General features: G+C 41.3%; 1 protein-coding gene across 5 annotated transcripts in view; it reads left to right on the top strand.

The window, feature by feature from the left end:
- CEMIP2 (cell migration inducing hyaluronidase 2) overlaps nt 1-25,757 on the top strand; it is an 86,872-nt gene that overhangs the window by 33,548 nt on the left and 27,567 nt on the right. For 3 of the 5 annotated variants that reach the window (XM_032866620.1, XM_032866622.1, XM_032866619.1), the window contains exons 5-14: nt 3,468-3,637; nt 8,270-8,458; nt 10,226-10,395; nt 12,176-12,385; nt 12,699-12,904; nt 13,050-13,119; nt 16,012-16,140; nt 19,030-19,118; nt 23,873-24,004; nt 25,555-25,590. In XM_032866620.1, coding sequence (XP_032722511.1) covers nt 3,468-3,637; nt 8,270-8,458; nt 10,226-10,395; nt 12,176-12,385; nt 12,699-12,904; nt 13,050-13,119; nt 16,012-16,140; nt 19,030-19,118; nt 23,873-24,004; nt 25,555-25,590 — 1,401 coding nt within the window. The remainder of the gene's footprint in view (nt 1-3,467; nt 3,638-8,269; nt 8,459-10,225; nt 10,396-12,175; nt 12,386-12,698; nt 12,905-13,049; nt 13,120-16,011; nt 16,141-19,029; nt 19,119-23,872; nt 24,005-25,554; nt 25,591-25,757) is intronic. The other 2 variants (XM_032866624.1, XM_032866621.1) reach the window with 1 other exon arrangement.

Here is a 25,757-nt window from a genome sequence, read left to right as displayed (position 1 = left end):
CTGTTCATTTTCTGTTGTAGGAGTCTATCCCTGTGTATTCACTGCTAGGCATTTCTAACAGTTCAGACCTCTGTTGTAAAAAGGGCTTCTCCTTGGGGCACCTGGGTGGCTCAGTCATTAAGCGTCTGCCTTCGGCTCGGGTCACAATCCCAGGGTCCTGGGATGGAGCCCCACATCAGGCTCCCTGCTCAGCAGGAAGCCTACTTCTCACTCCTCTCGCCACCTCCCTCCCCCTCCGCTTGTGTTCCATCTCCCCCTGTCTCTTCTCTCTGTCAGATAAATAAATAAAAAATCCTAAAAAAGTAAATAAAAAAGGCGTCTCCAAATGTTTTTATCCATCTTCTAAAACCCGTGTATCCATACTTCTGTAATTTATAGACCTAGGAGTGGAAACACGATCTTTTCAAAGTTAGATACCTACTTTGTTTCATTATCCAGTAATGCCAGGATGAAAGCTTTTGTCTCTTTACTCCATTATTCTTCTGGATTTGTGTGATCATTAGCTGTGAATATGTTGTTTGACATTTTTGGGTTTCTTTCCTCCTGGTTTCTGAATTCCCTTTCAAATAGTGGTGCTGATTTGACAGAGGAATTTGAGTTGTGATCCTTTGCCAGTGTGCCAGTGTTCCACTGCTTTGACATTATCTCCAATGTACACAAACACACGCCTTTGAAGATACTGTTCTGTTGCCGTGAAATTTTCCTCAAGTGGAGGAGGGAAGTAGGAGTGTTTTGGAGATAATGTCAGGAGAATAGAACATTGTTTTAGAGTTGCTGAGGCAGCTTTGGTAAATAAAGGAAGCCTCTGATATTTCTTCTCCTTTCTTCTCACATAGGAGATAATAAATTGAAACATTTGGCATTTGATTCTTTGTACTGTACCAAGGAATATAAATAGAGCTGTAAAGCATGGTCAGCTGAGAGTAGCTAATCCACGCAGAGGCAGGTGTGGAATTTATAAAACTACAGGCACGCTTTGGTTAACTTTTATCTGTGACTATCCAGCCATCTGTCTGGCATAGATATCTCTCTCTCTCTCTCTCTCTCACACACACACACACACACACACACACACACACACACACGCACCCCATCCCTCTAGAGTAGGAAATTAACATTTTTCTTTCCGGGTTTTAAACCAGGAATCTTAAGGCAGACACACACACACACACACACACGTGCACACACACACACGCACACACACAGCGTCCCCCTCCTCCACACCCCATCCCTCTAGAGTAGGAAATTGACATTTTTCCTTCCAGGTTTTAAACCAGAAATCTTAAGGCAGATTTTTTTTGGCTTTTTGTCTTTGTTCTTTTTTTATTTTGGCCACAAGTTTGAGCAAGTCCCTGGGATGTTTATTTCAAAAATGAAATGAAATTAAAGGGCATTTTCAAACACAGTTGCTGTCAATGAATAGATATATGGCATGTAAAATTTTAAATCTCTCGGATAGTGATTACACGATTTTGATTTAAGATTATTAAGAAACCTGGGGCACCTGGGTGGCTCAGTGGGTTAAAGCCTCTGCCTTCGGCTCAGGTCATGGTCCTGGGGTCCTGGGATTGAGCCCCGCATCGGGCTCTCTGCTCTGCAGGGAGCCTGCTTCCTCCTCTCTCTCTCTCTCTGCCTGCCTCTCTGCTTACTTGTGATATCTGTCAAATAAATAAATAAAATCTTTAAAAAAAAAAAAGATTATTAAGAAACCAGTAACCCAGTGGTTTTCACTTATGCACTCCTGAGATTTTTTTAAAATCGCATGCCCAAGGCCCCCCTAGAGATTTTTACAGAAGAATCTCTGATGAGTAGGACCCCCAGGTGTTCGATGCACAATCGGGTCTCATCACTACTGCTCTAACCTCTGACCTGTAACTCAGGGGTTCTCAGTGTGGTCCGGAGACCAGTAGCATCAGCCTCACAGGGGCGCAGGGGGAGGGGCTTGTTAGCATTGTGCCTGCTCTGTCCCCACCTCTGGCAGTCAGTGGGTGGGGCCTGGAAGTCTGATCTGACAAGCCCTCCAGGTGTGCTGATGCACACTCAGGTGTGAGAACCACTCTCTGACTCATTGGTTCTCAAGTGTGGCTGCACATTCACATCGTCTGGGGAACTTTGAAAACCTGCCAATGCCATGCCCCACCTGCAGAGATGATGATGGCATCAGTCCGGGCTGGGTCTGAGTGGCTTCCTCAAGCTCGTTCTATTATGTCATTCTATCATGCAGCCGGATTGAGAACATTGCTGAGAGTTCAAAAGAGAGTGGGCAGTACTCACTTTATTTTTATTTATTTTTCTTTTCTCTTTATTATTATTTTTTAATTTTTTAAAAAGATTTTATTTGACAGACAGAGATTATTTGTCAGAGATTACAAGGAGGCAGAGAGGCAGGCAGAGGGAGAGGAGGAAGCAGGCTCCCCGCTGAGCAGAGAGCCCGATGTGGGACTCGATCCCAGGACCTTAGGATCATGACCTGAGCTGAAGGCAGAGGCTTTAATCCACTGAGCCACCCAGGCGCCCTCTTTTCTCTTTAAAGTTTTTGTTTAGATTTCCAGTTAGTTAATATACAGTGTAATAATATTAGTTTCAGGTGTACAATATAGAGATTGAACACTTGCATATAGTACCCAGTGCTCATCATGACAGGTGCATTCCTTAATCCCTATCACATGTTTCATCCATTCCCCTTGCTGCCCCCCACAAGCCCACCTCCCCTCTGGTAGTTAAGAGTCTCTATTGTTCACTGTAGTTAAGAGTCTCTTCTGGTTTGCTTCCCTCTCTCTCTCTTTTTTAACCCCCCCTTCCCCTATGTTCATCTGTTTTGTTTCCTAAATTCCACATACGAGTGAAATCATATGGTATTTGTCTTTCCCTGACTGACTTATTTCACTTAGCATAATGAACTCTAGTTCCATCCATGTCTTTGCCAATGGCAAGATTCCATTCTTTTTTTTTAATGACTGAGTAATATTCCTGTGTGTGTCTGTTTGTCTGTCTGTGTGTCTGTGTATACACATCACCTCTTCTTTATCCATTCATCAGTCAATGGATTCTGGGCTCTTTCCATATTTTGGCTATTGTAGATAATGCTGCTATAAATATCAGGGTGCGTGCCGTACTCATTTTAAAAGAAGGGAAATAAATGGATTTGTGGCCAGAATGATAGGTGAATAATAGGGGTGTGTATTGGGGAAGTGATTCATCAAGATAGTGATTCATTTTAGTCCCAGCCTTCGGTGTTCCACCTGTTACAAGGCCAGACAAACAAGAATTTTAAAAAATCTAGATGCATTTCCTTCTGTGATGTCTGTTACTTCAGTCAAGGTTTGGACTTGCAGCCACATGGAAAAAGAGATAGAGGGTTTGATAAAAATGAAATTCAAGGGCTACGCAGCACCTGACGTAACATCTGTGTCAAGGATCTGGGTTGGGACCATGACAAATAAGGCACATGCTCTTTTCCCCTCCAGGCAAGCGTGGGCTTTGGTTGGGGTCATCGATGGAGGAAGTACTTCTTGCAATGAGTCTGTCAGAAACTATGAAAACCATAGTAGTGGAGGCAAGGCTCTTGCCCAAAGAGAATTTTATACTGTGGATGGTCAGAAGTTCGCCGTGACAGCTTACAGTGAGTGGATTGAAGGTAAGCAAGAATGGTTTAGACTCTTCTAAGACATTGGTAAGTATTGTGAAAGACTGGTTTCTTTAGGTGGAATTGTATCCAAGGGACAGTCTGATTAGGTTTCTCAACTGGTTGAAGATGAAACCTATCATTTCCCACTGTAGTCCATCCTTTGGACTCAAAGAGTTCTTGCTGGGTTGGAGAATGCTCTGTTGAAGCCTGGTCCCTCCCAGCTGGCCTTTGTTCTTGATTCTCGAGTCATAAAGTCATCATGACCTAACCATAAAGTGTGGTTAACTATTAGAGATGGATTTGTTTCCTGGATTTGATACCACTGGAACCAGTCTAGATGTGACAGGGTGAGCTGCCTTTGGTTATAACCTGAGACGGTGAATATGTTTTTGTACTTTGAATCTTCTCTTTATGCAGACATGTAGCAAATAGTACCTTTGCACACATGCTATATAAACAACCCTCATTTTCTTAGCAACTTTTCCTTGGTCCAGCTAATGCAATTGTCTTCTAAACGAGTTGGAAGACACAGGAACATACAAAATAAAAATTAAGTTCTAACCCTGTCGTTAAGAGAGAATTGTTTCTGTGCAAATAATCTAGTTATTTTTCTCTTGTATATGTATTTCTCCCCTAATGTCCATTTTGTTTTAACCTGTTTCCCTTGCTTAAAGTAACATTTTATACAGTTACCTTAGGTCTTTAACATTTTCTTCCACATAATTTTTATTCTCATTCCCCTTTCAGAAGAACAATAATTAGTTCAAATAATGCCTGGCACTGGGTGTTCAGGGTACCTCTGACTTGTTTCTTTAAGGATGTTTCCTCCCCTGCTTTGCTGCCAGGTTTCTTGGCTCAAGGTATGGATTAGCAGGCTCCTGTCTGTGCTTGCCCACTACCTTTCTTTTGCAAGCAAAAATTATCCCAAAATTATTGTGAAACGAGTAATCGAGAGGTGCCTTGTTATCCAGAAAGGTTGATTTTAGGGCTCATACCTCAGTTTTCAGCAGCAGGGGGCCAATATGCTTACTAAGATGGATTTCTGGAGACAGAGAGCCCCGCTCTTTCACTTCCTATGTGATGGTGGGCATGTGACTTGAACTTCCTAGCTCTCAGTTTCCTCATCTGAAAAATGGGCACAGTCAGAGAAACTACCACATAGGGCTGCTGTAGGTGTCTGAGGGGAAGAATATGAAGTTTTTCATAATGTGCCTAAGAAGCACTTGGTGTTAGCTATTTTAATGATGATCCAAACATGACTTGGGTTGTAATGGTGCATTTTGTAGCCTTGTAATTAAACAGAGAAAGTCTTTTGCTTTAAAATAAGCAGGTAAATAGAGTTCCCTGTATGTAATAGAGACTTTCACATGTTCCTTCTAAACAGCCTTCTGGGTTTGGGCCAAGGAGATGGTACCTGCTACGGACAAGGAAGCTCAGGTTTCTGCCTCCAAAACCACTGCTTTCTACCCCGTCATGGTTGCCCCTGGCAAAAAGCAGATGGGAAACATTTCTTAGCAAAAATTTGGTCCCGCATGAAGAGCTTAGTGGAAGGGCTTCCAGTAAGAGTTCATGCAGAGGATAATTACTGACAAACCTCAAATCAACATTTCCTCTGTGGAAAATTTTTGTTTTTATTTCCACATTAGCAGTGACTACTCATTTCTGGAAGAGGGTCCATTCTAGCTGTTGTAGGATATTGGGTCCCGTGTTCTCAATGACTCTTTTCTGGAAGAGGTAGAAAAATCTCTCCAGGAAGCAAGGGGGGCTGAGCTTATTTCCTTTCATGTTTCCAATTCGCTAGTGTTAATGGGAGGAAATCTTAGGCAGGATTTTCTTCTGATGCTAGGAAAAAGTGAGAACTTAGTAAATAACACAGATCTTCCCAATCTAACCTTATGACTTCTTTCTTTAAACAGCAACAAATCCTCATGGTCTTTCAAGTTGAACCTGATGTATCCAGCAACCCTCTTCTTTAAAAAGCAGTTTTTAAAAAAATATTATGTGAAAAAAATGGTTTCTTAGTTCTTTGTTTATTTATTTATTTATAAAGATTTTACCCATTCATTTGACAGATAGAGACACAGCGGCAGAGGGAACACAAGCAGAGGGGGTGGGAGAGGGAGAAGCAGGCTTCCTGCTGAGCGGGGAGCCCAGTGCAGGGCTGGAGCCCAATGCAGGGCTCCATCCCAGGACCTTGGAATAATGACCTGAGCTGAAGGCAGACACTTAATGACTGAGCCACCAGGCACCCCACTTAGTTCTTTTTTTAGATTTTTTTTTTTTTTTTTTTTGGTGAAATCTGAAAATTTGGGCAGTGATTATCCTTGCTTCTGAGGTTCTTGGTTATCTTTGTGTTTATCCTGCCCATTCTGATTCTTGGGCAGGCAAAATAATAAAGAAGTTAGGAGACTGGGCTCTGGAGTTCAGTTAGCATTTAGTTTTGGGGTCTACCATTTTCCAGCTATTCTTCAAACTCCCTGACTTCTGGTTTCTTCATCCCTAGTGTGCATAGCAGTTTCTTTCTCTCCCAGTTGTTTTGATAAAAGCCATTTAGTTATTAAATCTATTTATTTTTTAAGACTTTATTTATTTGAAAGAAAGCACAAGTGCGGGGAGGGAGAAGAGCAGAGGGGAGAGGGAGAAGCAGACTCCCCGCTGAGCAGGGAGCCCAATGAGGGACTTGGTCCCAGGACCCTGGGATCATGACCTGAGCTGAAGGCAGACACTTAACCGACCACCCAGGCACCCTGAAAAGTTTATTTATTATGTATGTAAAGTCCCAGCAACTATTAGCTGTTGTTATTAGAGTCATTATTATTAATATTATTATTATTATTTTTAAAGATTTTATTTATTTATTAGTCAGAGATCGAGCGAGCACAGGCAGACAGAGTGGCAGGCAGAGGCAGAGGGCAAAACAGGTTCCCCGCCGAGCAAGGAGCCCGATGTGGGACTCGATCCCAGGTTGCTGGTATCATGACCTGAGCCGAAGGCAGCCGCCCAACCAACTGAGCCACCCAGGCGTCCCTATTAATATTATTATTTAGACCAAATCCTATCATAGGCTTTAGTATCTGGATAAAAGAAATACATAAATAAGAAAGCTACTTTACTTTTTTTTTTCAGTACTTTTCATTTGGTCCTTTGTGAAAACAAACACATGGTAAGTTGGCATCTCAAGGAATAGAATCCGTGACTTGCTCAGGTTAGGTTTTCTTGGTAGAGTGGGCTCAGGACCGTCAAGGTGTCTGTAGTATTCCTTGTGCCTTGCCCGAATTTCCCTCTTTCTGAGTTCCCTAACTTGAGTCAGTGTGTTTCTTCACTCCTGCCATGGACCCTTAGGGTCGGTATCTTAAAGTCACCCCGGAACAGTGCGCCAGTTAAGTGGAAGGATGGTTGTAAGTACAGATACAAGGAAACAGACAGCTTTGAGATGTGGTGTTTTCCCTTCTCCATTGATCTTACGATGTGGCTTCCATCTTGTGTATACATTTGTATTAAGTCAGCTTTTGGTTTGTGTATCACGGGTGTTTTAGAAGCAGGAAATGCTGCTACACTTGATTGCACATGAAAGAGTAAGTGAAGGAGATGTTGGATCAACTTTTCAGTTTTGGTCAGCTGATACGGAACCGACTTCGAGTTTCGAAAGGATGCACTGGGAGAGATCAGGGATTAGTCCCTGGGTCACGTAGACGGCAGAGTTGACGTCATCCCAGGGAAGGAGCGGAGTTGGACGGGGACACTATCTTGTGGCCTCTGGGTGACACTGTAGATCCTAGTGGGAATGCTGGTCCCTTCAGCGGACATCTGTGAGTTTGCACGAAGAAACAGAGGAGCAGATATACAGGTGGACGTACTCTGCTGCCTTCATGAATGTACCCTCCAAGGAAGTGAGCTATTCTCCCCTTGGACAGGTGTGAATAATACCAGAAGGAACAGTAGAATGAGAATACTGGAGAAGGAGGTTGCTTCCAGCAAGGATGTCGGGGAAGTCCTTAAAGATGTGCCTGATCTTGGGGCACCTGGCTGGCCCAATTGGTAGAGCATGTGGCTCTTGATCTTATGGTTGTGAGTTCGAACTCCACCTTTATAAGATGGGGTAGTATCTTGGTTGGTGGATTAAGAGTGGAAGGACATTGTAGCTAAGGAACAAAGCATGAACAAAGGCCCAGGGACAAGAGATTGCCTAAGCAAATTTGTATTCTTAAGATGATGTATGTTCTCTTTCTCATCCTGCGTCTGGATCACATTGAAACACTGAGTATTTACTACAGACCTATTCCGTGTTTGGCATCGTCTCCTTATGTGTGATATGTTCTTAACTACATTTTAGGACTGCTAGGAAGCCTTATTAGATAGTTTTAGCACTGAGTGCAAGTACAGAGAGAGATTTGGGGATCAAAAAGAGTAGTTGGACATTTCCTGTCCCGTCGTGGTTCGGGGAACATGGGGTGCTCTACCCTGGAGGTCAGGCTGTCCATGTCCATCTTCTTATTATCAGTGTCTGCAGAACGACAGGCACACGGTTAGCGCTGGTAAAAATATACTGACTCGTGTCTAACTCAGCTTTTGATTTGTGAGTCAAGGAGGAGGCGGAAATGCCTACTAACACATCATTTTCTTTCTTACTTTTTGGTTTAGGTGTTTCTCTTTCAGGTTTCCGGGTGGAGGTTGTGGATGGAGTAAAGCTTCACCTGCTGGACGACGTTAGTAGTTGGAAACCTGGAGACCAGATTGTGGTTGCAAGCACAGACTATTCTATGTACCAGGCAGAGGAGTTCACTCTCCTCCCCTGCCCTGAGTGCAACCGCTTCCAGGTCAAAGTCAAAGGTACTGGACTGCTCAGAATGTTTCTTGGCATTTGATTCCTGTACCATCCCCCTTCCCGCCACCCCACCCCAAAGCCAGGGCCCTCCTCATCGCCGTCACTACCACCACCATTGTCATCTGGATATTAAAGATCTTAGCGGTGGGGTGCTTTGAACACCAGATCCCAGGGGATGTTAGCTAAGAGTATTTAAGGAGCAATAGTGTTGTTGTTAATGATGTGTAGCAGGCAAATCAGGGTCTTTTGTGCTGATCTTTGTTTAAAATAAACAAACAAAAAAAGATGCAGCTACACAGATTGATCCCCCTGCCCCAAGATCCTATCCAACTTCTTTTCATTTTTTACTATCAAATAATAATCCAATTATCAACTGATTCATACTTAAATAGAAGTCTTTTTTCTTCTTAAATAAAATCTCATTGTTTTTGAGCACCTACTTCCTTGGCAAAAATGCCAGATCTAATATTTAAAATAGAACTGGAAAGGTATTTTCATAGACTACATTTTTTTATCATAAGTTTGAGTTCTTTGAAGGAAAGCATTATGCAGTGAGATCCGTACTGTAAGCTGTGTTTAGGAAGAACAGCTGACTTCTGCCAGGTACTTATCCTGAGACTGTAATAGGCAAAGCTCGTTTATGTGTGGCTTCACTTGTGGACATTACTACATTGTCTCCCTTCCTTCTGTACTCAAGATTATATATACATTCATGGTATAAAACCAAAGAGTTTATGGTAACTATTTAATAAGCACACAGTCATGGGTAATTTAGAGCTCTAAGTAGTTCAAGGCAAAGTGTTTTTGCTTTAAAAAAAAATAGGACAACTGGCTCCCTTGGCACTTTCTGTGCTTTATTCAGTGTCCTTCTTGATGATATAGAGCATAAGCAGAAAACACCCCCCCCCAAAAAACCATGTTACTATCTGGCATTAATTTTGTTTGGAAATTCCCACTCTTGTTAACAAGTCTACCTGATAATGAATCTCCCATGATCTCAGCTGCTTGATTTATTTGTGTTTTTCCTTCCTGACTTTATGCGATAAAAACATCAGAGAAAAGCTCATTATTAAAGTGTTTCTAGACTTCCAGAAAGGTGGAAATTTAGAAGAATGCGTGCTCATATTAAAATAAGAAGTAGGAAAGATGGCCATGTTTGTAATGTTAATGTTTCCGTGCATATTACTTTAGTTTTGAAGTGAAAGCAAAAATAACTCGATACCCCGTTATCAACATCTGCAAAACCATTCCTTTTTCTGGATTCACTATGCATTTGGTTCTTCATGTGCCCTCAGGGGATTAGAACAAGAGCATTTGGAAGGAACGTGAGAGAGCAAGATAGAGAAAGAGAGGGAGGGTGCTTAGGTACATTCCAGAATATTGGTGCCATTCAGGAGAGGATTAAGCCCCATGTCTGTGTTTGGTTTTGAGATTGAGTAAATGGTTAGAGTAAATAATCTTTAAAATTAATAATAAATAATCTTTTAAATTAATAATAAATAATCTTAAAGAATAATCTTAAATAATAAAAAATAATGGTTATAATTATAATATAATTATAATATAAAATAATGTTAATTAAATAATATTAATAAGAAATAATCTTTAAAATCGCTTCCTTATATTCTGTGATGCTGAGGTATTCAGGAATGGCAGCACACTATCCATTTGGATAATATCTTGGAGTTGCACAATAAAGAGGACTGTCTTTGCGATACGTTTCATGTGTTCTTTGCTAAAAATATTTTTTGTCTCTTGCCCATGTGAACCAGAAGCCCCTCAGTTCCTGCACATGGGTGAGATCACCGATGGTGTAGACATGAGAGCGGAGGTCGGAATTCTCACCCGGAACGTTGTAATCCGAGGAGAAATGGAAGACTCATGCTACGCTGGGAACCAGTGCCAATTCTTTGACTATGATACATTTGGGGGACATGTCATGGTAGGCAAAAGATTTAATGAGTTCCCTGGTTGTTAAATACTTTCAAGGTTTTTTAAAGATTTTTAAAAATTTATATATCTATTTATGGGAGAGAGAGAGAGGAAGGATGGGAGGGAGAATGAGCAGGGAGGGGAGGAGCAGAGGGAGAGGGAGAAGCAGGCTCCCCGATGAGCATGGAGCCCGATTTGGGGCTTGATCCCAGGACCTCCAGGATCATGACCTGAGCCAAATGCAGATTCTTAACCCATTGAGCCACCCAGGAGCTCCCAAATTTGTGGTGGGATCTATATGGATATGAAAAAGAAATCATATTTTATTTTTCTACTCAGTAACAATGAAGAGATTTTGCATAATTAAAAAATTCTATCTTCATTTAGTTGACCTCGACCATTAGTTAAACCATTTTGTCTCATGCATGCAGTCTCTGAAAGGATCAAATGATTCTTTTTTTTTTTCTTTTTAAGATTTACTTATTTATTTATTTGACAGACAGAGATCACAAGTAGGCAGAGAGGCAGGCAGAGAGAGAGAGGAAGGGAAGCAGGCTCCCCGCCGAGCAGAGAGCCCGATGTGGGACTCGATCCCAGGATCCCGGGATCATGACCTAAGCTGAAAGCAGAGGCTTTAACCCACTGAGCCACCCAGGCACCCCAGGATCAAATGATTCTTTTTAGAACTTGATATGAAAGGGGAAGCGGTAGTGATATATACATACAAAATATCTTTCTGTAAGAATATTTTTTGTACGCAGATTTTTATTCTGTAAAAGTATTGAGCACTTACTCTGTGGTAAGCCTTGTCCTGCATACTATCTGCTGTGACTTCTGGGCTGCGTTTTCGGCTGCCTGTGTTTTAAAAACAGTTTTTGTGCACCGAGTAGGTTATGGTTATTAACATTTCTGTTACACTGTTTACTGAAATTGTGGTCAGTGTTATTCCTTTGTTGTTAGTAGTATGAATAAAAATCCAGTGTTTAAAAATAGAATGCTGAAATTGTGGATCACAGAAATATTTAAAAAGAACTGAAGTAAATAATATTGTGTGGGAAGATTAACAAATAACTATCAAACTGTGATGGTATTTACAGAAATGAAAGAACAAGACAAGACTGGAGATGACCAAAATATTTGAACAAATCAAAACACATTACGTATATAGATATAGAAATCATTTCTGTAGCTTTCTTGGTTGCGTTTCCTTTTATTCCTAAGTAGAGGCCATTTTTATGGCTCTTTAAAGTATTCACTTATGTTAAGAAGCATTTGCTGGGGCACCTGGCTGGCTCAGTAAGTAGAGCATGTGACTCTTGATCTCAGGGTCGTGAGTTTGAGTCCCACATTGGGCATAGGGATTACTTAGAAGAAAAAAAAAAGCATTTGCTAAATTAAGAACTGGAGATCCAGGAAAGCAGGGTGCCAAAGGGAGGGGGGTGGGGAATATATATATACATATATATATATATTTTTTTTTTAATAGATTTTATTTATTTATTTGACAGAGAGAGAGATCACAAGCAGGCAGAGAGGCAGGCAGAGAGAGAGGAAGGGAAGCAGGCTCCCTGCTGAGCAGAGAGCTCGATGTGGGGCTCGATCCCAGGACCTTGAGATCATGACCTGAGCGGAAGGCAGAGGCTTAACCCACTGAGCCACCCAGGTGCCCTGAAAATTATATTTTAATATGCATTCACCTTTAGACATTTTCTATTAGAGCCATATTTTTTTTTTTGCTACTCGAATATTCCAAAGTGTATCGCTTTGATTTCGGTTATCTTGTCCTACAGATAAGAAAGAATTTCACATCCGTCCATCTTTCTTACGTGGAATTGAAACACATGGGTCAGCAGCAGCTGGGGCGGTATCCTGTTCACTTCCACCTGTGTGGTGACGTGGATTACAAGGGGGGGTACAGACACGCGACCTTTGTGGACGGCTTATCTATTCATCACAGCTTCTCCCGGTGCATCACTGTGCACGGGACAAATGGTCTGCTGGTACGTAGCGCTCACTACGCTGACGCATAGTAACTCCTTCATTGTCACAACCTCTCCATCTGATTAAGTCCGCTCTTGTAGCACCTGCCTTCCTCTGTCCTCCTCTTACTGAGAATTCTGGTGTTTTCCTCTACCAGGAGATCAGTAACAGTGGGCATTTGGCTTTGCCCGTCCAGTTAAGATGAAAACTTCTCTTTGCATCTGTAGTGAGTGTGCTGCGTAGATGGCACTTGTCACTTGTCACAGTGTCACTTGTCACTTAACCCTCAGTTGATCATGTTATCGATGACATTGCACGCTTGTGTTTCTACAGATTAAAGACACAATCGGATTTGACACGCTGGGTCATTGTTTCTTTTTGGAAGACGGTGTGGAACAGAGAAATACTTTGTTTCACAATCTGGGCCTCCTCACCAAACCTGGCACCCTCCTCCCCACCGATAGGAATAACTCCATGTGCACCACCATGCGAGACAGAGTGTTTGGAAATTACGTGCCTGTGCCCGCCACGGACTGCATGTGAGTGACGGGAAGAGAGAGAGAGACTCGTGTGTGATGCTCAAGGCCTTTAACTTTGGGGGGAAGATGTTTCGGGGGAAGTTTTCTAGTGGGCAGGATTTTTCCATGACTAGTGTTGAAGTCATTCTAAAAAAATGCCTTGCAGGGCCGTTTCAACTTTCTGGATCGCTCATCCCAACAATAACCTGATTAGTAATGCAGCTGCGGGCTCACAGGTAAGTAATGTTAAATGCTTCCGGTTGTGTGGTCTTCGTGTTGAGAAGTGTTCTGGTTTGTGGGGTTGTGACGTCATGGGGGACAGTCTAGCTCAGGCACGGGGTTGTGTTCTGGTACTGCTCATTTCACTGAAAGCGGGATATGGTTGAGAGGGTCCTTTTGTTCCTTCTGCATCATTCCTGCCGGTTAGTACCTATGGGTGTGGTAAGACGGACGCCAGATGGAGGAAAAGAGGTGGGCTCATGTGTGGGGTTATCGGACCTTCCAGGTGCATTTTCGCTGGGTCGTGTGCTGTCTTTCTGGCTTCTCATATTCAAGTTGTGCATGGCTGAATGCCTGATCATTTCAGTTTTTAATTTTAACGAATGAGGAAAGTCTTAGCTTTTCTCTCTGGGAATGGATTGTCCTGTAGAATCTTAGGGCAGCAGTCATTCTGGTCAAGGTGGACTTTCTTCTGTTGAAGTGCAGGGATCATACATACTTAGGGGCTTCATCTCCTTGGTAAAGCAGCTAAACTCTGTGCCTTCAATTAACTGTGTGCCTTGAATCATTTCAGAGACAGGCAGACACATAAGAATAACTTAAGAGAATAAATGAGCCATTTTGGGATGGCAGAAATGTCTCTTGGAGAAACTTGGGAGAGATTTACATTTATAATTGACTGTGATTTGAAACTGTTAATTTATAATGGAAAAGTGAGTCTTGAAGACATTATACTATTATGATTATGTCCGTGCTGCGCACTGTAGTACAGAAATAGGAGCTTTGCTGCAACACCTCCATATTCATATTTATGTATTTATATATAACTATAATATTTATATATATGATATAAATATAATATTTATATGATAAAAATATTATATACACATATTTATATACATTACATACAAATATTAAATATTATATACACATATATAATACATATATATAATCTATTAAATTTTTAAAAGGAAAGAGATACCTAGCATTATTTCCAGGACTGAGTAAAAGATTAGGGGAAGGGAGTATTTCTTCCAGATAATGAGAATATGGGCATCTCTGGGTGATGGTGGTATTCACTTCTGTGATTTTCCTTAAAAACATAAAACATAAAATTCTTACTTACCAGGGCAGAGACCTGGACATTTAATCATTTCAGGTTTCCATCCATTCATTTTTCATCACATGTTTGCTGAACATCTATCAGATTTGTGCCAAGAGTTTCTAATTAGAAGATAGGTTTTGGGGCCAAGATGGCCACAGGCTTGATACACAGCCTCACCCTGGCTGGGATCATCTTCTGATTTGTGTTACATTTCCAATGAACAGAGCAAAGGTTCCTTTCAGCTTGTTTCAGAAGTCGTGGGTTGAAGATGAAAGCAAATTGCAAATGGTTCATGGAACAATGTAAGGGGAGGTTGCCACAGGCCCTTCTTGGAGCTCATGTGAGATATGAAGAAAGCCCGTCTCTCATTTCCCATCTTATATTTGCCCTTTTTCCTTTTCATTCTGTGAGTTCTTTCTTTTCTTTCTAGAAAAACCGTTCCAGTAAAACTCATGTTTTGGCAAGGGTTTACCTCCCCAAATAAATCAAACTCTTTCTTCTTGTACGTTTCCACTGCCTTTTACAAAGCTCCCTTTACCTGTTTTGACACCACAGTGTTGAACAGGAAACAGCTGCTACCCCCTGGATGCCCCACCCCCCAGCCCCCATTGCATCCTGGGAGGGTTCGTGCCACCCTAAGCTTCTAGGGCTGTGGCATGGAGCCTCTAGGTCGTCTTCTGTGCTGTTTTGTGCCCCAGAGAGTAGAGAAGGCACAGAAGTTTTTTCAGGGTAGTTAGTTTTATTAAGATCCATCTCTAAACCTTTATCATGGAAAAATGTTAAATATTGCTTTCATTTTGGTGGGTAAGTATATATGCTTTCCACTGTTCATCTCTCTCTATGCTTCTAAAAAACCTTATTTCTAACAATGAATGTAATACCTAATACATATATTTTAGTTCCCTCTAGATTTCCCATCAGACTATGAATTCTTTGAGACTAGCCTTACTCCACGCTTGGCACAGGGAAGCGCTAAAGAAATGTTTGCCAAATGTGTTTTTCTCTCTATAGCATACTTTTGGACTCTATGTTAGACTATGAACAACCTATTCAAAGTTCTACCGCTTGAACTTGTCCTTCGCATTGGGCTGGTCTTTCATTAAACTGTAAAATAAAACACTTCTGGGGAGTAAGACACTAACTTTGATTTTTAGATCTCATTTCGAGTGCCAAAAATTGTGAAAACTGCCCCGCTTCTCCTGTTCAGGCCAGTAATACCGAAAGTGAACAGACAGGATCCAGACTGAGACAGCATCCTGATTCATGCGTGTGGTGGTTTTTTTCCTTTGGCAAAAGTTTGCCTCGGGACAGGAAGGGCATTGGAGTTGTTTGAAAGAAGTCAGTGAGCTCTGCGTGTTGGTGGATAGTTGTTTAGCGAGTATGACTCATTTATTGATCAGGTTTGGAGGTGGACAGAAAAACACTCACATGGCTAAAAGGCTGTGCTGTCCTGGTCACCTGGAAGGAAGGAAGGCTTGTTTGGTTCTAATACTGCATAACTTTTGAAAGTAGATAATGCTGGGAGAGGTATATTTTGAAGTGAGTTTTGGTATCAGCCAATTATTTCTATCCAGGACTGCAAGTAGAATTAAATTTTTTTTTTTTTTTTTTAAAGCATGATTATAATGACTTGGAGGGTGCTACATCAGTGCACAACTTTCATAGTCCATTCTGAGCTGGAAACAATGAAAAATTAGTGTTGAGAAGATTCAGTTTGCTTATGAAACACTTGGTTTTTTGAACATGTTTCCTCAAGTGGCTTTATGAAGTAAGGCTTTTAATGATCTTGCCCTTTTACTGACAGGATGCTGGCATATGGTATTTATTCCACAAGGAACCTACGGGGGAATCCAGTGGATTGCAGCTCTTAGCAAAACCAGAACTCACTCCATTGGGTATATTTTATAACAACAGAGTCCATTCAAATTTTAAGGTAGGTTCCTAGGTCTTAACAAAATCATTTCATTTGATTTCCAAGGTGAAGGATGGAATGCTGAGAAATGCAGAATGCTGAGAAATGACAGTTTTCGGTAAAACTTGTCATCGGAAAAATTAATTTGGGATTAAATAAGCAGAACCATAACCCTTCCACGTTGAGAATTATGTACAGTATCCACAGGCATAGCACCAGAAGAACACATGTGCCTTCAAACTGAGTAATGAGAATGATGGACTTGATCCCTGCATCCACGTCCCCTCGCTCATTCCTTCCCTCTCCCCCCTCCCCTTCTTTCCAGTCGTTAATATCATGTTTTAGGGATGTACACATTAGATAAGAAGCATCCGTTCTCTCTTCTCCCAGTTCACAGTGTTGGTAGAGGTTCCTTTTGGGCATTTGATACTAATTACGTAGTAAAATATTACTTACGGTATTTGACCTGACTTGAAATGATGCAGATCAAGTCAATAAAAGGCCACTTAGGAAGTCCAGGTTCCATGATATTCATCTCCACCCTTGAGTATAACTATATTTGCCTCATTTTGTGCTCACAAGGCACTTTGTTTTTTTTTTTTTTTTTAAATTTTTTTTTAATTAACATATAATGTATTATTTGCCTCGGGTACAGGTCTGTGAATCGTCAGGCTTACACACTTCACAGCACTCACCATAGCACATACCCTCCCCAATGTCCATAACCCCACCCCCCTCTCCCACCCGCATCTTCCCCCCGCCCCCCCTGCCCTCACAACCCTCAGTTTGTTTTGTGAGATTAAGAGTCTCTTAAGGTTTGTCTCCCTCCCGATCCCAACTTGTTTCATTTTTTCCTTCCCTACCCCCCAAACTCCCCACCTAAGGCACTTAGATATTTTCATTTATACGATACAATGCCCAGATTCTTTACCCTGATATGAGCCGCATCAAAATTCAATTAATGCTTCCCATTTCCGATACGGAGAGGACCCTTTAAAAACCTAAGTGTGGTATAATTTGAAGAGTGGAATCACTTGAAGACTTGAGAGAGCAAAAAACCTCAGTCAGAATTATGTTTTTTTGTGCTCTGAGGAGCTGATTGAGGCTAATCATTGTTGAGATTACCATTTCAAACCGGAAATCCTCAAGATTTTCTAATTACAATGGTATTAAAAAAAATCTCATTCTAATTAAATTTTTAATGTCCTATGCCATGAGGACATGAAGTGATCTGTTAGCTCTAAGAATAGTAGATCTAAATAATAATCTAATAATGGTTAGGTTTTAACTTGTTTAATTTGGGGTTGACTGTCCAGAATAATACTTTGTAGCCAAGGGAAACGGAACCCTGGGAGCTTTCCGAGAGGAGCCGGTGATCTTTGGATCAGTCATAAAGAATAGCAACACCGACCCTTCTGCTGTGGGTCCTCACTAAAAATCCTTCTTTTTATCCTCACACCCATTCCTCTCTCTCTGTTTCACTGAATGAAACCACTGGCCACCTGATTGCCCAAACTTAGATTGCCCAAATAAAGAATCTTTATTGCTCCCTTTCCTTCACCCTTAGACATTTCCTTAAATACTAAAGCATATCGTACCTCTTAAAGAAGGCTTGCCCTATCCATTTTCCCCCGTTAACGACTCCCACAAGTCTAGGGCACCTTAATTTTTCTTCTGGATTATTGAGGTCGTGTCCTACCTCATCTCTTAACCTCCCTTTTTGTCCCTTTCTTTTTTTTTCTTTTTAAAAAATTAATTAATTAATTTAATTAATTGAAATTCAAGTAACAAAGTGTATTATTCGTTTCAGAGGTAGAATTTAATGATTCATCAGCTGCATATAACACCCAGTACTCATTTCATCAAGCGCCTTCCTTTATACCCACCACCCAGTTACGCCATTTCTGTCCCCTTGTAATCCATTAATCTATCCTATTGGTGAGAGCATTCCTTCCTAACATGCGGTTACTTGCATTGCCTTTATTAAAAGTCCTGTGGAGGGGCACCTGGGTGGCTCAGTGGGTTGGGCCTCTGCCTTCGGCTCAGGTCATGATCTCAGGGTTCTGGGATTGAGCCCCGAGTCGAGCTCTCTGCTCAGCAGGGAGCCTGCTTCCTCCTCTCTCTCTGCCTGCCTCTCTGCCTACTTTGTGATCTCTATCAAATAAATAAATAAATAAAATCTTAAAAAAAAAAAAAAGTCCCGTTGAAGTGACTCTCATATATCAACTGTGTTGTCCGCCATTTGCTTCTCTTTAGCCTTCTTTCTTGCGTTTCCTCCCTTCTTACATTTCCTTTGAGTCCATCTGACACTTTCTTCTCAGATGCTCTCTCTCACCTCCAGGCTTTTTGTACAAATGATATCCCTGAGTGCTTTCCTTTGGGCTCTTCAGCTGCTTCCCACCCAGTCCCCGTCCTTCATCCCAACCCATGCTTTTGTGTGGTTATGTCCTCCCCATTCTTCCTGGTTCATCTTTAGGAGCTCCCTGCTTTGCGGGGACCTTCCCTGCAGCCCGTATCTCCCACCTGTGAGAAGGATCTCACTTGATGCCCCTCTCTGTGTTGCTCGAGCGTCGTCTACTTCTTCATCATATGCTTATCATGCTGGATTGTGATTGTTTACTTAATGGCAAGTCTCCCTGCCAGTTTATGTGCCAGCAACAGCAAAGACCATGGCTTTCTTGTTAATGTACAATGCTCATTGCCTCCCAGAAGGCAGGCACTAAATAAATATTTGTTGAATGACTGAGTATAATTAGATCAAGTAAAATATCTGGTAAAGTTGCTGTTTGTTCCTTTCCCCTCTTTTTGGTAGGTGTGAGAAGCTACAACTAATTTTCATGAATCTTTACGTAACGTGTAGCTCTAACTTAGGATTCATATTCATTTCAGTCCCTGATTGTTGTTTTGCAGGCTGGCTTATTTATTGACAAAGGTGTCAAGACAACCAATGCCAGTTCGGCAGACCCAAGGGAGTACCTCTGTTTGGATAACAGTGCAAGGTAGAGTCATCCTTTGACCTCATGCTCTAGCCATATCTTGCCAAAGCAAAACTTCCTGAGTTAAGCCATTGTGCTCTCTACTCCACCAACACATTTAAACTGAAGCTTTCAATGTTTGCAGGAGAGCATTGGGAAAACATTTCTTTCTGCTGTTCTAAGCCCTGTGGCTGGTTTGTTTGTTTTAAAATCTTACTGAGATGCCAAAGACGTCAGTACTTTCTCCAGCTTTTCATAGTTGTAAATCGATGTGAAAGAGAGATGCAGAACGATAAAGAAAAAGGAGAGAGAGAGATGCTGAAAACAGGGGCTACATTTGGCATAAAGTAGAACATGATTCACTGCAAAAACAAGCTAAGATGTTTTAGTGTCATTCCTGAAAACCAAGGCATGGAGAATTTATTGTTAGTGGTCAGAAGGGAACATTGCATTGAATATATTTCACAGGGAAAGGTCTTGAACTTGATGAGCAAGCTAGTTTGGTTCATTTGTCTATAGGCTCAGAGTCCCGTCATTGCTGGGCTCTGTATTACTCTCCTTTATAACCACAGAATGTGGTTGGAATAGGGAGAACATTTCAACAAAGTTCTCTTACGTGCTATATGAGAGCCAAAATAAATAACGTGTCTCCAATGGAAATAAGAGTTTCTGGAAAAGAGATAGCAACTTAAAGTCCTATTCAGCAGAAACTGTATATGTGTTATTTTCTGATACTTCAAGTTGACTGACCCACGTCCGGTTTTGGAAGGGTGCTAGATTTAATAGGCTCTGTTGATAGACATTTAAGAAAAAGATGCCAGGCCCTATTGTTCACGAGGGAGTAAGGTAAGAGCCACACTGTAGGCCGGTGAGTGCGTTTAAGTGTGAGGCAGGATTCTTGCAACACAGTAATATGGCATGAGGTCAGGAGAAAACTGGACAAAGTACAGTTAGTAAAATTACTCATCAGGATTCTTTAAAGGTCAAGTTGAGCCTGAAATATCTTCAGGCAACGATCAGATGGCATGTGAAAAGCCAAGAAACTATGGACATTATTTAAATAAAACACAAGTCACTGGACGTCTAATAGCTGAGTAAGAAATGAAAAAGGGAAAGAGGAGATGAATTTAAAAGAGAAAAAGGAGCATAGAGATGAGAACCGACGGTGAACCAAGAAGATAATATTAACTGGCAAAACAAATAAATCTTTGCCGGCAGGACACTCCTGCTTTTTAAGAGTTTATTTTAACTGGTAGAACGAATAGTGTGTGGTTTGCTTAGTATGAACAAAAAGATCCTTAACACAACACAGTTGACTCTCTTCCCTGCCCGAAAAAAATGATGTGTGTGTGTAGGATGGATGGATGAAAATATATTTTTCAGAATTCATTAGAATTCTGAATTAGTTCAGAATTAATTAGACTTGACAATAAAACAATTTACCCACAGTGGCCTGGATAACACAGTGGGTATGTGTATAGGATATTATGATGATGGTGGTTTTTTCTCTGCTCTTTATTATTTCTCTTGCCAGTTTATAAGTGCATACATATTGGGAATTAGACTCCAATTGGAAGTTGTTATAGAAAAGAACTGATTATAGAAGATGAGTAATGAGGCATTTGGCACCTGGTGTATACCTTTAATTTTGTACAGACTAACGTGTAGGCTACTCCCACATGCATTCATGCAGTGCAGACGTGAGTAAAAATGATAAACCTCTAACACAATGAGTAGTAAGCCATCCCGTGAATTAATCTCCGGCTCATGGGATCCAGAAGATACTTAGTCTGTTCATCAAAGGGGAAGTTGCCTCAACAGTTGATCAGATGAGCCTTTCCTTGTGTCTTCAAGATGTGAAATGACAGGCATCCGAAGATAGGGAAGTGTAACCCAGGAGAACTCTTGGTTTGAGATTGGGACATTTCATCCAAAGGAATGAAAAAGCATGAAAACCCACTAGTCTTTAAAGCCAAGGGCAATTAAGGGAGGTTGGAAAGCGTGCTGAAAGCTCATGGGTGATGATGATGAGAAATTGGGAACGTTAACTATCATCTCCACCTCAAGTGGGAAAGAGGTTGAAAATAAAGAGCGTCCAAGCAAGTGGTCAACGATTGATTTCTATGGCTAGGAATTTGCGAAAGGACAAGATGGTGGTAGCAGTGCTACTTTCCGATACTTTTTTTTTTTTTTTTTTTTGGCCTGATTTTAGAATGTTGTATAGTTTTCTTTCCAGAACTCTTCCATCTGCTTGATATTATGTAAAGACTGTGAAGCTGTTTGCCAGCAAGCACAAGGCCAGAGAATAGACGATAGCCTAGAGCCAGACTTTTCAGTCCTGAGGTCAGAGCTATTTAGCATAAGAGGTCATATACGCGGTCCAAAGGCGGATATAGCGCTTGCCAGACTGGTCTCCTGGGTTCCATTGTCTACAGTCTTTTCACCATGTCCACAGCGAGTGACCAGTTTTTAAGAGAAAGTGAAATCTAGTTGTATTACTTCCTTGCTTCCCAGCTTCTGAAGACTTTCCATCACATCCGTCTGTCTGTCTTTCTGTTTATCCACCTACTTTATTGAGATATTCTCAGCATGTAACTTGTATACAAGTCAGGGAGTTTGGGGATAGGTGTCCAGCCAAGAAACCATCACCACCATCAGGGTCATAGACCTAGCCATCCACTCCCAAAGTCTTCTCTGACCTCCTTTATGATTTTAAAAATTTAAGAATATTTTTTATGTATATGTGGTATGAGAATTTACCCTAAGATCTTAGTCTCTTAGCAAATGTTAAGTGCACAATAGAGGATTATTAGCTGTGGGCACAATCTGTATGGTGGATCCTTAGAATTTATTTATTTTGCACAGGGGCTCCTAACTGGCTCAGTTGGTTAAGTGTCTGACTCGATTTCGGCTCAGGACATGACCTCAGGGTCATGAGATCAAGCCTTGTGTGGGGCTCTTGCTGAGCGAGGAGACTGCTTGAGATTCTCTCTATCCCCCTCCCTCTGCCCCTCTCAGTCTTGGCACATGCACATGTGCTCGCTCTCAAAAAAAATTAGAATTTATCTTGCACAACTAAAACTTTGTGCCCTTTGGCCATCACCTGCCTGTATCCTGCTCCCCCCTGCCCTCACAGCCATTATTCCCACTGCTTTTCCCACTGCGTTTAGAATAAAGAACTGTATCCTTGCTGGGTACATGCTTAGCTCTCTATCCTCTGCCCCATGCTTTTTGTTTATCTTTTCTTTTCTCTCTCTCTCTTTTTTTTTACGATTTTATTTATTTATTTGAGAGAGAGAGAGAGAAAGAGAACACAAGCAGGGGGAGCAGCAGGCAGAGGTAGAAGGGGGCTCCCTGCGGGGCTCCATCCCAGGTTCCCCCCGGGATCATGACCTGAGCCGAAGGTAGACGCTTAAGTGACTGAGCCACCCAGGCGCCCCTGCTCTGTGGTGTTTACTTTCCAGCCAACTTGCTTGTTCTCTGAATGTGCCAAGCTCAGCCTTGCCTAAGAACCTTTGGCTTTTTCCATCATAGCGCCTACTGTGTGCCAGCAACCAAGGTAGGGGCATATCAGCAAATACCTTGCTGACTGCATGTTTAAAAATCTCAAACTGGGGCACCTGGGTGGCTCAGTCATTGAGCATCTGCCTTCAGCTCAGGTCATGATCCCAGGTCCTGGGATCAAGCCCCACATCCGGCTCCCTGCTTGGTGGGAAACGAGCTTCTCCCTCTCCCACTCCCCCTGCTTGTGTTCCCTCTCTTGTTGTCTCTACAAAATCTTTTTTAAAAAAATCTTGAACTGCTGAATTGGTTTTTGAAAAGCTATGTAGTTGTCCCCCCCCCCACCCTGTCCCCAAGCTTTGTAAGATAAAGATAGAAATGATCTTTAAAAAAAAAATAGGTGACCTTATGGAATTATTTATTCAATTTGTTATAAGGGACAGTTTTTTACACCAATTATTTGACCTTTTTATTAAGGTCCTTGTAAGTGGGGACATCCAGGTGGCTCAGTCAGTTGAGTGTCTGCCTTTGGCTCAGGTCATGATCCCAGGGTCCTGGGATCAAGTCCCACATCGGGCTCCTTGATTAGCAGGGAGCCTGCTTCTCCCTCTGCCTGCTGCTCCCCCTACTTGTGTGCATGAGCTCTCTCTGATAAACAAGTAAAGTCCTTAAGGAAAAAAAAAAGTCCTTGTAAGTGTTCTGGAAGGAAGAGAATAAAAGAGGTAAAATTCAGTCTCTGTAATGAATAAGTTAATTAAATACAGTCTGTCTTAAATTTAGGCACGTTTAAGGTCTTGAACTAGTTTTATCTCTGTGTCTAAAACATTTTCGCCAGCATATAACTCACATAATATTCCAGTTCGCATATATGAATGTAGAAATATCTGATGAATTTATTCAGTATGTTTATATTAGTGTCGTGTAGATTAAGAATTTGTGAAAACCTACCAGATTTCCCGGTCTGAGAGTTTGTTTGTTTGGAAATGGTTTTAGTGTTTAGAATGTTCTGTAGTATCCCAGTCTATAATATAAGTTGATTAAAAAAAAAATAAGTTATGAAAGTAGTTCTCTGGAATCTTATGTAAGTAAACAAAATTTTTTTTCTATATCTGAAATGCCAATAATGAGTTTGTAAGTTGTGCCTTAAGATTTTGTTTGTTTGTTTTGGTCAAATATAAATCCTGCCTTTTGATACTTAAGCTTACAATTGTAAATAGTTGGTTTCCAATGCTTTTTTAAAAAACTTCCTTTTTTTTTTTTTTTTTTTTAACCCCAAGGTTTAGGCCTCATCAGGATGCAGACCCTGAAAAGCCACGTGTCGCTGCTTTAATTGACAGGCTCATTTCTTTTAAAAATAATGACAACGGAGCTTGGGTCAGAGGGGGAGACATTGTCGTTCAGAATTCAGCGTAGGTATTCTCTGCAAAGTCATTGTCTGATAGCACTGATGTATGCACGAATTTAATTATTTATTTTCCAGTGTATTTATTTTTTCAAGTCTATTAAAAAGTAAAAAAAAACCCAGGGTACTGAAAGTACAGTGATACTTTCTGGACTTCTAATATTAGTACTATTATTATTTTTAAGTATGTTTATTTTTAGTAATCTCCACCCTCGATATGGGGCTTGAACTCACAATCCTGAGATCAAGAGTTGCATATTCTTCTGCCTGGGCCCGCCAGGCACCCCTGGAATCATATCATTGTTCCTAATAGACAGGGTGAGCTCTGAGGACGTAAGCTCACGCTCACAGACTGTGAATGTTTGGAATCGTCTCATTCTGCTGCTTTTATTGGAACTGAACCTGTCTGGGGACATGAGAGTTTTTTGATGAGATTGAACAGAAACTGGGGCTTTAACTTGGTAGAACAAACATGGTCTATGTCAGAGAGCTAAATAAAGATTTTGAAACTACCTGGATTTCTTTCCTTTGCTTTTGGAAACTCAGAAGTTTGCCTGATGCTCCTTCACTGCCATTCAAAACAGAAGTTGTGAATTCCACCTTAATAAGTCTGTTGACTTATGTCTTAACATGACTTGAGGCAGTAAGCATCTTGCTTTTTTCCCATTTTTGTAATTTTAGGAGAAGTCTTGATGTACGTTGAGCTAAGAGTTGGTGTTCGAGAGTCTAGAAAAACATGTTTTTTTCTGGCTGGCACTCATGTTAGCTCCTTGGCATTTTACCATCACCTCTGACTTTCGTGGTGCAAAAACATTAATTTTGTACGAAGTCTGTAGAAGTAGCTTAGGTATTAGTGTTGAAAAATTTGAAGAGGATGTTACGATCTAATTGTTTAAAAAATAATTATGAAAATAACAGTGACAGGTCACACTGACAGGCTGCTTCCTCTGTGCCAGGCACTGTTTTGAAGGGTTAGAATTAATTAGGATGTTTAATGCCCTCATCAACTCTGATGAGCAGGGTTATGTTTTTTTTTTTTTTTTTTTTTTAAAGATTTTTATTTATTTATTCGACAGAGAGAGATCACAGGTAGGCAGAGAGGCAGGCAGAGAGAGAGGAAGGGCGGGGGGAAGCAGGCTCCCTGCCGAGCAGAGAGCCCGATGCGGGACTCGATTCCAGGACCCTGAGATCATGACCTGAGCCGAAGGCAGCGGCTTAACCCACTGAGCCACCCAGGCGCCCCGAGCAGGGTTATGTTATTGCTTCAACTTGTAGCTGAGCAAACTGAGGGAGAGTCGGTCCGAGTCATTTGCCCAAGGTCATGCAAGGTCACGCAGGTTCCCGCAGCCAGTAATTGGCAAAGCTGGGATTTGAACCGGGTACCTTCTCTGTGGAGCCTGTGCGTTTAGCTGCTGGGAAGCGAGATGCTTTCTGTGGTCTTGGAGAGTAAGCATTATTGGAAGCTTCTGGATTTCCTAAAACTTGAATACTGAGAGAAATGATCTCTTGTTACATGAGATGGTAAATTAAATGTTCTTTTATTCTCTTCTCTTACAGATTTGCAGATAATGGAATAGGGCTGACCTTTGCCAGGTTTGTAATCACTTTGGAAATACTTCCTCGATTATTTTAAAGCTATAAGGTACAATAGCCTGGGTATTTGTTTTTGTTTTTACTTGATGGGACATAAGAGTGTTCTATTATTGTATTAACATTAAAGAAAAAAACAACAACAAAACAGCACCCACTTCCTGATACCA

Source organism: Lontra canadensis, unplaced genomic scaffold (assembly GCF_010015895.1).
Source record: "Lontra canadensis isolate GAN:19392208 unplaced genomic scaffold, GSC_riverotter_1.0 scaffold31, whole genome shotgun sequence".
In the NCBI taxonomy this organism is placed as follows: Eukaryota; Metazoa; Chordata; class Mammalia; order Carnivora; family Mustelidae; genus Lontra; species Lontra canadensis.
This window is presented reverse-complemented; position numbering and strand designations above follow the sequence as displayed.